The 14,713-nt window shown below is 33.1% G+C and overlaps 1 protein-coding gene across 1 annotated transcript; it reads left to right on the top strand.

Annotated features, from left to right (window-relative positions):
* The first annotated feature begins 1,631 nt into the window (after positions 1 to 1,631).
* Positions 1,632 to 3,631, top strand: LOC135679145 (uncharacterized protein At1g66480-like). The gene is made up of 2 exons (XM_065192579.1): positions 1,632 to 2,448; positions 3,238 to 3,631. Exons 1-2 carry the CDS (start codon positions 1,879 to 1,881, stop codon positions 3,280 to 3,282), a joined length of 615 nt encoding a protein of 204 aa, XP_065048651.1. The 5' UTR covers positions 1,632 to 1,878; the 3' UTR covers positions 3,283 to 3,631.
* The last annotated feature ends 11,082 nt before the right edge of the window (positions 3,632 to 14,713 follow it).

Below are 14,713 nucleotides of genomic sequence, written 5' to 3'. Positions count from 1 at the left end.
CAGCCACCATTAGTATCTCTGATCAAAAAGTCAATACCACCCTTACCTTATTGATGACTGTTGAGCTTATACCAACTCATGTTGGATCTTCCCATCTGAGAGCTATAAGAGAAACCCTTTTATTCACTTGCGGGTTAGGAAGCAAATCAACCATAATGCAATGAAAAACAAAGTCAATCAGACAAGTAACATTCTTACAAATCCACCATAGAAAGGTAGCAACCGAGGAGTCAATCTCATGATCATCAATCCCTCTCTTTTAACGTTGAACCCTCGATCCAGTCAAAATAAGTGGATAAATTCTGCTGTTCATGTGATTGTAAAGCCTCTACATTAACCTCATATCTGCATGCCCCACACGAAGGTTCATGGAATTGTTTCTGATGAAGGTCACAAATGTTCATACCAGGAAGATGACCTGCAGTTGGACTTTTCCTAGCAAATTAATGGGGTTTAGTAGAATTTGTTGAGGCAATTTGTTTTTTCTCACTGATCACATGAGTTTGGAAAGAAGAAAAAGGGAAGAAAATAATCAAAGAACAAATTTGTGGTGTTATTGGCACATGAATAATGAGTTAAATTCACACTTCAGCGATGGTTTGTCTCTACGAGTTAAAAGGAGTCTTCCCCTTCTCTCTGTCGTCATGAAGCAGTCACGGTGACGAAACAGCTACTGTCGCAAAAGCGAGAGCCGACGAACAATCCCCGTCCAACGAGAGCTGCAGCGTCAACCCGCTGTGGTGAAGACAAAGTCGTCGCTACTCGGCGCTTTGACAGCGCGACCTTCGTGACCACTCCTAACAAAGAGTTAAATAAGCATTTAAATCAAAAGCCGTGTCATTAACCAGTCTCACTCTTGACTTCTTCAAGCGATGTTCCCCGAACCTGCTGCGGCCTTTGCTTGCTAACGACAAAGACTCAGCGCTGCAGCCATTTCAGGCCCGTCAATCACGGGCTTTGTTCCCCTAACACTGGGATCTTGTCCTCCTCCACCAGAGCCATGATAGTTACTGAAACCTTTCTTTTGGATAACCATGTAGTGGACGCAGTCATCCGGTTCATACTCAGTTACCAGCGCGAAAGCAGGTAAGAAATCTAAGACGACAGCTGACATGAACACCGTTCAAAGATTAGGTCCCACTCGCTTTCAGATCGTATCTACGTACGTGAAGGCATGGATAAATCAAATGCAATAACCTCTCGTATATTTGGTAAGAAATCTGAATAAAAACTACGTCAAGATTTAAGAATATTATAATGTAAATAAAATTGGTCAGCATATCGTCATCCAGTGGTACCTGGTACACTAATATCAATAGCCGAAGGAAAGGGGTCACTAACTTCTTCCGGAAAAGTCAACTCGATTTCCATCAACGAGAGGTGGCAGGTGAGAGCCTATGTGAGACCTCCCTCCGTTGTTACAGAGAAAGAAGGAAAAGAGCTGATCGTGTGCTGACCATAAGAAACCTGTAATAAACTTTCATGGAAACGTGCTTTGACCATCACGCGTTGATCATGCATTACATTGCACCAGACACGCGATCGCTGGTGGGTGGCAAGTACTCGGTTTTCACTGCGGCAGTTAAAGGATCGGAAGGGAAGTGATCGTACTTACTGCGGAGGATGAGAAACTTCGAAGAGGAAGAAGACAATCGAGGTTTCATGTTTTGTGGTGGCCACGATAGAAAACCCACTTGTCATTTTAGGAACTCGTCAAACTTCCGGACATCTTCGTTTCATCCCAGTTCATTTGACTGACGACCTCCCACGTTGCTCACAGTCCACTTCTCTGTCTCTATATATCTCTGGTTTGATCTCGCTCCCCCCACCTCCCGTTCCCAATTCACTCCCCCATCCGAGAGGAAGAAGTAGAGAAAGATGGGCAATAGCTTGAGCGGAAAGAAGCGAATGATAAAGGTAATGAAAATAGATGGCACCACCTTGAAGCCGAAGCCTCCAGCTCGGGCCGCGGACGTGCTCCGAGACTACCCGGGCTACAACCTCCTCGAGTCGGAGGAGGTGAAGCGGCTCGGCCACCGAGCCCGGCCGCTTGACTCTCATGCTCAACTAGAGACGGGGAAGCTCTACTTTCTTGTAGAGCTCCCGCGGGCACCCGATCATCAAAGAGGTCCGCGTAGGGTTTGGTCCGGGGAGCTGCAGGTGAGCGCCAAGGAGCGGCTGGAGAGCCTCATGCTCGCCCGTCGAGCCATGTCAGACTTGTCCTCGGTCGGCCGCAGCTCGAATGTCGAGGCGGAGGAGAACATGGATGGGTCGATCCGCCTTAAGATGAGGCTTCCCAAGGCCGAAGTGGAGAAGCTGATGCAGGACAGCAGGAATGCGATTGAGGCGGCTGAGAAGATTATGAACCTGTGCGCCGTGACGGACGGTGGTGCCCCAACGACGACAACACAGCTGCCGGTACCGGCAGTAGGAACTGGACGAAAGGAGGTGCGTGCTTTTCTCTGCTTCTTCTCTGCTCACCAATGAATCTTTAGCTCGATTTGTGGGATCAGTAAGCGAACTCCTGCTTCCGAGCTCACTCACTGTGTTGGAATCTTGAATCAAACTAACGACAAGCACACGGAAGATATGATTCTTTTTCCTTCAGATCATAATCGGGAATACGAATATGATCTGTAAGCGAATTCCAGAAAAGGTCATCAATCTAGTTGATAATTAGATGGGCATTCCTAACCCGTACATGCAAAGCCGGTCCAGCTCTGCGTTCCATTTGGAGGAAGAAGAACGAGCTTCTTCATGGTTCTTTTTGGGTAAAGGAACAAACCTTTAAGCATAGCTTTGGATCAGAATCATCTTTCTTGTTTTAGATCTAAATTCATGGGAATATTTGGAACTGATCTCCACCAGCTACTCTTTCTTGTAGTTTCAAAGCTAATCTTAGTTGAGAATGACATGGTGAAGAATCAATACCCCATCTGCCCCGCTGCTCTTCACAGCCAATTGATCAACAATATTATGTAGGATTCGGTAGGAAAATCCATGACCTTTTCAAACTCGAGACCTGTTCTTCTCGTCTAGACTTGGAATTATGGTTTCGTTGAATAGCTGCACTGAGGGTGACCGATGACAGAAACATCATTGTGAACTCTTAAAACGTGTTCACCGGACACAGATCGATTATACTGCTGAGAACTAAATATTCTTTTGATGAAGAAGTTAGATATCTATTCATCTAATTCAGCTCGGGTTGAGTCACTGACTGATTCACTCTTGCAGAAGCGAGCGAGGTTTGCAGCGGCGCCGGTTGAGATCATCGCCTAATTCGTCATCCATGCTGCTGAAGTTCTGATCCATTCGGCACAACTACTGATCAAACCAGGAGGAATCAAAGGGGAAACAGATCACTGACATTTTTTCTGAAATTGAAGCCTGTGGTGGGTTGAAATTCCAGTGTTTCCTCCTTTCTCGTCATATGGTGTTTTTGGTGGAATCAGATAAATGTAATGTCTGATAAGGTAGGAAGGAGCATGATGGACACATGGCATACGAGCATGTATATATTGGTAGTTAGTAGATCTAGTTAAGATGGAAGTTAAGGAGTACCCTATATTGTTTGTTATATTGACTTTTCGAGCATTCTTATACATCAGAAATGCTCAAATTGGGTTCACATATATTTTGTACTTAAATAATATTTTAAATTTATTTAAGCTGGGATGAAAGTAAGTAATTGGTATACATAAAAAAAGAATAATCGCACTTCACATCGGATGTGGCTGTGGGGCCTACCTAATTATTCTGTCATTGGTACTACTGCCTAAAACCTTATATATCTCACTTTAATGCCCATTTTTATACCTCAATCATGCTTGCGCACGATCTTGTACTGGTCTTCGCGCATGCCATGTTTTGACTTGTCCCTTATCAAAGCTACACATCAACAATATAGTTGATATCTTAGCATCGTGGGGTCGATCGATAACTTGATATCATGTGATCGTTATGCCTTAAGCGTTATAGTTACATCTATGATCATTGCACATTCCTCACATTTAACATGGTGTGATCCTAATAGAGTGTGCATTCGTCTTTGATATTGGTGCACATTGTTGGGTCAAGCCGGTATATGGGCTTAGACAATTAGCCTTTTTTTTGAGTCTAAATGTTAATTAAAAGGTAAAAGGTGAGGACAACGAATTAGAGATCAACGAGCTTACAGTGAACACGAGGAAGAGAGAAAAATTAGGATTTTAAGTTTTTTTGTTTGACGATAAGTGGTCAAACGTTGTCAGTTTTAACCCAAATTTTATACAGAGAATATTTGTAACAAACTCTATAATTCTAACGATGTTGATCTACAGTTTATCTTCTCTGAGATACTTTCCTACTATATCCACTTTTGTGAGATTTATATTTCGGTGTTGATCTACAGTTTACCCTCTCTGAGATACTTTCCTGTTATATCCACTTTTGTGAGATTTATATTTTGCATTTGATGAAATCTATCTTATGTGATTATGATATACTATTATTGAGTCAAGATATATGACTGTTATTCTAGAGAAGATTTATTGTAAACTTGTTATCATTACTATTGATAGTAGAAGTTTGAGGTGGACTACGGTCCCATGATTTTTCCCATATTAAGTTTTTCTCGTGATTGATTTATTACTTTATTATTTATGTTGTACTAATTGATATTTGTATTTTGATATCAAGTTTGTATTTTGATAAGGAACCAATTTTGATACACAAAGAGGAAAAAGAATTATTCCGCTTTAATAGATTTTCCCAACATAGTGTAATCTTCCTATAAAAAGAACCTCTCATATGTATTTATAAGCCCTCTAAGACTCCCAAATTTTAATAAATTCAATTATAAAGAATTTGTTACTTAGTCGAAGTTTTATCAGGCACGCCGCCGACGATGTGTTATGAGAGAATTCAACAACCATATATATATATATATATACATATATATATATACACATATATATATATACACATATATATATATACACATATATATATATACACATATATATATATACACATATATATATATACATATATATATACATACATATATATATACATACATATATATATACATACATATATATATATACATATACATACATACATATATATATATATATATACATACATATATATATACATACATATATATATATATATACATATATATATATATACATATATATATATACATATATATATATATACATATATATATCCAAGTTAATAATCTGACTAATATAGGAAAATACGTCTCTCATTAATAACTACGAGATAGACTCATCAACGAGATAGACTCATCATCAATAACTCGTCATGCAAGTATAACTAAAAGTTGAAATATTTGGGCCAAAAAAGGATGAGGATCCAACCCAAATCCAAACCAAAACTTTTGTGTTGGGGATTTATATTATTGGCTTCCTCGATCTTTTGAAATCAATCATTCGATGCCTTGGTTGCTTAAGTATAACACAAATGTATTCGAAGTGGCAATAATTAGGAGGGCCCGAAGATAGCTTCACTAGATGGCATCCAACACATTATTATATAATTCGATTTCGAATGCATCATATAATTTATTCGATAAAACTCAATTATACCTTGGACTCTTTAGAATGCCATTATTAATATAAAGTTCTTGTCGTAGATATTCAAAGACTAATATTACACATTTTTATAGAGAGGATAATCGAGTGGTCAATTATTTTAGGTTTTCAAAATCATTCTTTCTTTACGAGGAAAACTAGTTAATGGTTTTTATATGAAAAACATCTAACCAGATAAACGGAGGTGGGAGGAGACGATACTTGAATAATACAGAGAATAAATAATAAAATTAAATTTTAAGATAGCTAACATATCATTTACGGTCACAAAAAGAGTCAAAATATTTAATATATGAAAACATCCATTTTAATCAACCCATATTCAAGTTGAAATTCCGTTATATATTCTCTCATATAAATTTTTAAAAAAATATTTATCATTCGTAAATCTACTAAAGAAGAATCCTTAGGAATAATATTTTTATACATAATTTCCTAGAGATATATAAGATATTTATAAAATAATTAAATTTTAATTTCTACATAATATATCCGAATTTCTCATCATAGATTCACAAATCCAAGAACATGAAGCTTTAAAGTTTGATATCAATTAATTCGATTGGATTTCTTGGATCCACATTTGAATTGGAAGGACGAGTGTCCAACTAAGAAATCAGAAGTTGTTCACTGATTAAAGAAACACCTGAATTGGGTCAGCCATATGTCAGACTGCAATCTTTTATGTCGAGACAGTCATTTGCTGTTCTTTGATCTCCAAATATAATTTTCACAAGTGGGGCGGCACATTACAAGATTTTAAGTGGCTTCAACAGATTGCCAAAGGTTTCCATATCACTCTACTTCTCTTGTTCTTTGATTATATATATATATATATATATATATATATATATATATATATATATATATATATATATATATATATATATATATATATATATATATATATATATAAGGTGTTGGAATTGACCCACACCCTTAACAATGGCAAATGTGACTCTCCATGGCATGAAGGGTTACAAAGATAGAAAATATGGGTCAATAGTTTGGTGTCTAAAGATTATGATTATTGGTGAAATGAAGCTTGGCAATCTAATTTGGTTTTGATGAATCAATACTTAATTCACTCGATGTAAATAGTCACCATTACATCATCTCTTACTCTTTAGAAACGTGGGAGCAAATTCGATGATCAAAATACTTAATGAGATAATTTTATTCGTTTTTGTTCTCATGAGCTTCATATATTATTATCTATTGATGTCGTTGGATGCAATGGTTGATTCTATGCTTACCAACATGATTTAGTTCAAACTCGATTTATACATTTTGCTCGTTCTAGTCTTCCTTAAATGGTACTAGTCCTAAGACATCTTTCCTACACAAAAATGTTAATATCATAATACTTTTCATATACATGTTAATCTCTCGATATAAAATTGATATCAAGATAAATATAAAATTGATATCAAGATGAATAAATTTTGAAAGAAAATCGATAGTAGAAAAGGAACGAGCTCACGATGAAACTTTAATAAAATTGAAAAGAAAACTCATCACCAAGTTTAAAATCACAAAGGAATACAAAAATATCACATAGGATAATAAACAAGTATACAAAATTAAAAATAAAAAATTCACTATTCAATTATGCATCCAAGAGAGCTTACGTCAATATCATCATTTTTTTAAGTTCTTTCTAACCACTAAATACCAAAATAAATACTAATACATGAAACAATCTTTTGCATAGATAATTTTGAAATTAAGTGTTTTAATCGGTAACTAATTTCGTTAATGTATTCCTTGATAACAAAGAAAAGTACCTTGAAACAATCGTAATTTTATCTAAAGAATGTGCTCGTGAATTATTATATTTGAGTTTATTAAGTTGAAAACTATGAGGTAACATTATGGACTGAAAAATATATCATAGCATCAGCATAATCCATATGAGCATATTATAACAAATAAGATACTCTGTATCAAATTACATAGAAAAGAGAGTTAAAAGTGTTTAATCTCATTAATTAATGTTCGAGCTTATTTTTTATAGCCGATCCTGCCCTAAATACTTATAATTAGAAAAAAAATTTCATGCAATAGAAAATATTATATATTTTAATATTTTCTTTTGAATACCACTGATGTGATAAGATTGTCGGCTGAAGAAAAATGTGATCGTCACATGTCGAGTTGTGAATCAAAACAAATATCTCTAATATTATTTATAATGTTTTTCTCTAGTTATATATAATTTAGTTCTAAATTTGTTCTACAATTGACTTAATTTTTATGGAAGGGAAGATGATAAGCTACTGTGTGACTGGATGACAATGAGATCTACGATATTTTAAGCTTCAATAACTCTAAAACCTTCTTAAAGGTATAATGTTTTTCCACATTGAATTATTTTTTAATTAATAAATCAAAACTCATTTAAAAACAACTCAAATCAAATCGAATAGAACCACTAGCTATGTAGGCTAAATAGTTTCAATAAATCTTGGTCGGGTTCCATCTTTCCATCAACCTCCATTTCACCCATGAAAGGCTCCACTCATGCTAATACAAAAGAACAAAAAGAATGGCTCCAAATCATCACTCTATTCCTTTCTAGAAAACACTTCCTACTAATCTCCATCCGCTTCAATTAGCCTTTTCTCGTTGTTTTGTGATAATTTAGAATTATGGTCTGAATTATTTAATATTATCTAAAATATCTTAACTCAAACCAATGATTATACACTCATTTGATATCTGAGTTATTTATTATTAACCAAAATACTAAATTTTAAGTTAATAATAATAATAATAATAATAATAATAATAATAATAATAATAATAATAATAATAATAATAATAATAATAATAATAATAGGTTATAGTAGCAAAAGCCATTGGAATTTATATTTTATATATCAGAATAATCTGTTTTATTATTAATCGACTATGAGAGGGAAAATGGATGACTGAAAAAATCAAAATCAATTAGTTATTCATTAAGATTTAATTTGATTTAATGATCATAAGGAAATATACAGCTTGGAGACCTCGAACAAAAATTCGTTTATTTGCATCAGCCTCTAAAGGAGCTTATTAAAACTTAAATCTTATATAAGCTTTTCCTATTTATCGTCGATGCTTTATATCACAGTATCACACTTATTATAACTCGATCAAATGAAATAATTGGCTAATTAATTTTATCAAGCCTAAATCATTAACTAAAACACTTAAATATAAATCAATATTGGTACATACATTTATTCAATCCTCATAAGTCAATTCAATTTTTGATACTAAATAATATGCCCGATGAATTGTTTTTTCTCAATTGAAGCAAAGTTTTTTACATCAAGAATATATTAGGTGAGATATACAGTGTTGATCAAATGAGGAAATCAGACTTGAGATGGTTCAAACATTCAATGTAGGCTGTCGAAAGATTTCAATGCTGATGTGTGTGGAGGGATTAACCTACCACTATTATTCTGTGTTAGGTAGATGATGATGTGCTTCATTCAATCTTGGCCCTGTTGTGGATGATGGTGGACTCAATAGTCAATACAATGCACAGATGGTCATCTGGACTTCCTACTTTTTCTTCATTGGTTAAGTGTATCCTCAATGCCATTCTAAAGTTGCATTCTTTCTTGGTTACTGAATTTGACAGCACAACCAACATTGATTACCTCATCTTTGACCTCTTCACCATCAACCATTATTGGTTCAAGTTGAACATATTTTGGTAGCTTGGGTTTCATCAATCCAAAAATGCATGATTTGCATCAAAATGATTTGACCTGTAAATATCAATCAATAGATGCATTACTCGAAAGGTGCATCCAAGAATATCCTCCTTGTTATTCATATAGTAGTTTTGTAGATACAAGCAATCAGAAGAGTCATGGGTAATTATTCTAAGGTAAAAGATATTTTATGGAGTGTCATTGCACTGACATTATTCTCTTGCTTAATGATCTTTTTTTATGTTTTAATTATATTTATAATAAAATAAATTATTTTTATTTATTTATTTATTTTTCGGAGAGAGAAATGAGCTTAGTCAAAGATGATGGAATTCAATGAATGCACATCCACTTCAACATTGTTGAAATTTAAGGAAGAAATTAAAGTTCTCATGTATCGAATGTGATGTCTTTAACCTACTTAAGGTTGTTCCTAACAATTAAAACATTTTCCATTCGTTAAATTTTTTGTATGATATAAAAATTTAAGACTATTTTTTGAAAGAAAGATTGTACTCACCAATTTTATAATACTTGTTACGTGTGAGCTTGTTGAAAATCAAATAACGAGTTATCATATATTATATCAAATAATATCATTTCAATTGATCCAAAGTTTAAAGCGTTCAATCTTGTTATAAATAATTTGACCATTTGAGTCCTTAATAATACGAGATTACTACCATCTCAATCCATCTACTTATCATATTTTTTTTCATAATAATGCGAGACTTAGGCTTAGTTACGGATCTCATCTTATCTCATTTTTTTTTAGATACACATAATATATATATATATATATATATATATTCTTAATTATATGAGATTATTCTTTTAGTTTATCTCTTTTTATCGCTCACATGTAAATATTTCTAACAAATAAAAAACATAAGGGAAGTCAACAAATATAGTCAATCTAATCCGATCATGGTGTGATGTTTCGGACTCCTCCTCGATCGCATATATTACATCAAATGGTACGATAGCATTAGAGATGTTAGGTGAGGGCAGAGAAAAAGAAAGGTATCATCAGCTTTCCATGGTTGCATTATTATGGCTGTCTTCATGCGCTAAGGAGGACTGATGGCGACGCCAATAATCTCTCCATGCCTCTCCCTTTGAGCTTCCACAGAAGTATCAGTCAAGATTGGTAATTCGAAGTTGGACCACTTGAGATATAATAACATTCATGCATAAATGTATTAGTGACTTATTTGAGATAGGAAGATGCTTATAGACTGTATATACTTTGGGTAATTAAGTTGTGTTCTCTCGATATATCTTATTTTCTTAGTAACATCATATATCTATAGATTAAGAGATAAATATTTTGGGATAATCAAATATTGATATGGAGATTTTATTCGATCAAAGCTATCATGTTAATATGAATTAGAAGAGATAATATCCTTTAAAATATTTTTAATTTTAATAATATTATGAACATTGAGCTATAAGTATAAGCTTTTTAGGTATGACCCGAAGCTATCTTGATTACTAAAATGATAATAACACATTGATGGTAATTTTATAGATAGCGATCGATCGTGACATTAGGGATGACGATTATTAGATTATTAATTTTAATATTAATATAATCATATCTTTTTTAAAATATATTTTATTGTTACTTTTTGAATGGTCAAAGAAAACGTTATTCATTTTGTATTATTCTCTTGGACAAGTTATTTTTTATTCGCCTTACTTTTAATACTTTATTTTTTATTCTCATTCTACTTTTTCTTTTCTCTCTCTTCTTATTTTAATAACTTTATATTTTCTTTATATTTAATTAACATGATTGGAGCCAACACTATTGTCATGTATCATCCCTAGCCGCCACACCCTCGTTAACTCTACTCTATCTTCTATCTAACTCACTGTTTTTCTCTCATCCTCACGTCCTCTTTCATTAAATTATTTTTATTTCATGCTATCATTGTCATGTTCTCTTCCCTCTATCCGTCTCTTTCACTCCCTTCATCTTTTAAGAAATCCTTTTTCATCTTCCCCATTATGCCACTATATTTTTAGTTTTTGTTAAAAAGGAGAAACATATTTTTCAGCTTTTGACAAAGAATTCAATTGTTCTAAAGGCAGTGACGACACAAACTTTGTTGCTTTGTGGGTGATTACGCCGCCACAATCTACCGCTAGTATGTATTATCATCACCATATTCGTTTATCTCACCACTAGTATTATCACTAGATATACTTCGTCATTCCAAATTGTCTAATACCGAGTGGGGTAGATAATATACGTCCAAAATCTTATACTATAAAATTAAGAATAATCATCTTTCAAACTAGCATAAAAAAATAAATATTATAGATTTACATATCTAAACTAATAAGAAAATATTGATGGTTAGTTTTCGACATGTTAACTCTTTAACGATTGATAGATTAGCTTTATTGTTAACTAACATTAATAAGAAAATTATTGTTCTATATTCCTCGAATTCAACATACAATTCTACGATGATATTGATGGATTGACGATGCATATAACTATTCACAATATTAGTCACAATCATAGCAAAAGACATTAGTTAATTATTACTTCTTAGATGCAAAACTTGACTGAACTCTTTGAATCTATACTAACGAGCTTTGTCAGAGTATCTTTTCGATATAGTTTTATATCTCGATTGATTTCAAATACTATGCTTATCGAAGAATTCGAAACTATAATTAAAAAATATTAAACTTAAATGATACCATAATTATAACATTGATCGAAGTAGTTTCCTTCGAATTGTTTTGAAGTTGTATGTATCATTCTCGCACGTTAAGCTCGATTACGTATCGTAGGTACATGCCAACAACAACATACACTAAGATCTTTGAAGTCTTAATTGTAGTTTTAGGCTATCTAACACAAGACTTCAATTAAATATATTCTTTGACGCCCTTATCCTCTACAAAAGGACATTTAGAAATGGAAGATCCGGGATGGCATCTCCCATCCTCTTCAAGTCTCCGTCTCAACAACCATCTCCTCGTGTTCCCTCGACCCATCTTTTTTTGTTTGGTGAGCCTTATCTCATTAAAAGTCTACTACAAAACTCTCTCTTCCTCTTCCCATCATAATTTATAATGTATTGTTTCTAGTAGCTAACTTTATTATGTACTATTTCAGATTCAGAATACAACAATCAACTATAATTAGACCTATACTTGATTCAAGATAAATGATTCAACTTACATAAGGATTTTAGCGAATAATAATTAGAGTAATTATATATAAAATCATAAGATTTTAAAGATTAATATAAAACTTCAATCTTTTACTAATAAAACACTTGACCCGATTAAGCATAGGAAAAAAAATTATGTATAATAGATAATTTTAATTTACAAATCGGTGAAATATTACACGAACATCAAATGTTAGGTATGTCATTGTGCTATAGTTTGGACAGTTGATGAGGTTTAATCATGGAAAGAGTAGGCAATACATAATATCCAACTTATTACAAATTACTCGTGTAATTAGTTACTTTTAGTATTTCGATCATTATATTTTTATAAACTATATTGAGATCTCTATATTTACGAAAGTGAAATAATTTAACCCCGTTGCTATAAAAAAAATTTCTTTCTTAATTTTTAACTTTATATATTTTAATTTTTAACCTTATTTGAGGATCTCAATGTTTCATTTACGTAAGTATAAGAATCTCAATATAACTTTTGAAAGTATAAGAATCGAAATGTTAAAGATAAATAATTACAGGAGTAATATATAATTAGACTCACAATATCACTATTATATTATTTTGGCAAGTGCAATAAAAATGGAGTTTTTGGATTTCACATTATCGAATTGAATTTTAGGTAGAATCATGAAAGAATAAAATTTAGATACCAGCAATTATGAATGAGGTTTAAATAAAATTTTATAATTTTACACCGAACTCACAATCCACCAATCTGTTTTGATTAATTGTGATTAGAGAATGGAATGGTATGGAATCGAATTATAATTTTTAGAATTTGAGAAAGATTAGAGAAGTCATAATATCATTTATTCCCAACCCACATGAGTAAAAATAAAGTCGATTCCGACGACTTCATATGAACTTGTAAACACAGCTTAGATATATTATTAGACTGGGAAAGAAAAAAGATTAATATCATTATTTTTTTTGAATTGTTGATTGAATTTGAAACAAAGATGAGATTTTTGAGTGATGAGACGGATCTTTACTTTCTTGCCTCAGGCGACACAGATTTCAAGAAGAAGATCGATGAGAAGAAACATGTAATGTAGCAATTTGTCTGCTCCCCATAAAGCTGTGAGGAGCCGTGCAGGTCTTCCAATATTTATCACCCACATAACGTGCCCTACAATGTCCCTAAATGATACGAGCAAGTGGTGGAGCCGGAGAGGCTGTCATCGACCACCGCCAAAGAGCTGTTGACAGGGCAAGGAATCCACCTTTTCATCACACCTACTCTGTCCATTTGTGCCACCATATCATGTTCTCATCTCTTTCTGGATTCCTTTAGTCCATCTGGTACTCATAAAATGTGTGCAAAAGCTGCATTTGTTCCTCCTCAGGTGGTGATGCCCTCTCTCTCTCTCTCTCTCTCTCTCTCTCTCTCTCTCATGTGAGAAGATGCATGCTTTTCATAAGATCATGTCGCCTCCCCCACCTCTCCGCCCACCATGCATGAGATTTTACGAGGAAGCTGAAGGGAAATGTTGTATAATGGTCTCTCTCTCTCTCTCTCTCTCTCTCTCTCTCTCTCTCTCTATATATATATATATATATATATATATATATATATATATATATGGAAATGGAATTCAAACCCTATTTCAGCCACATCTTGATGTTATACATCGTCTTCAATCTTAATCAATTAATTAAAAAGCTATAAATAATATAGACATGATTAGGCATATCTTAACAAGACAGACAACAATTATTGTGAAGCAAAAACTGTAGAAAGAATTTTGTTTAATTTTTGAAGATGATTTTGGTAGTGCCCACATCGAATCGGACTTCAAGATGATGATCAATATCTTTAGTAGACAATTTCTTTCTCATTGTAGAATTTTAAATAATTTTAAATATTGTCAAAGACATGTTCCAACTGAAATATATTGATTATTAGAAAATAATATATATTCTGAGAAAAGAAAAAAAAATCGTGTTGCTAATCGACTGCCCAATCATATTAGTGCCTGCAAACTTTTTGATTTTGGTTTGTGCTGACGCGAATGGATTATTTTCCATTCATCAATAAAATTCTCTAACTCTTTTTTTTATTTGAAAAACAAAACCCATATGTATAAATTCTTTATCATTTTTAATTAACACAATCGATATCCGATCATCATGATCGCATTCAAATCTTTTTCTTGTCGAGTCCATGTCTGAA

This window comes from Musa acuminata, chromosome BXJ1-7 (genome assembly GCF_036884655.1).
Source record: "Musa acuminata AAA Group cultivar baxijiao chromosome BXJ1-7, Cavendish_Baxijiao_AAA, whole genome shotgun sequence".
NCBI classification, from domain to species: Eukaryota; Viridiplantae; Streptophyta; class Magnoliopsida; order Zingiberales; family Musaceae; genus Musa; species Musa acuminata.
Note: the sequence above shows the minus strand (reverse complement) of the source record. Positions and strands in the feature narration are given on the sequence as shown.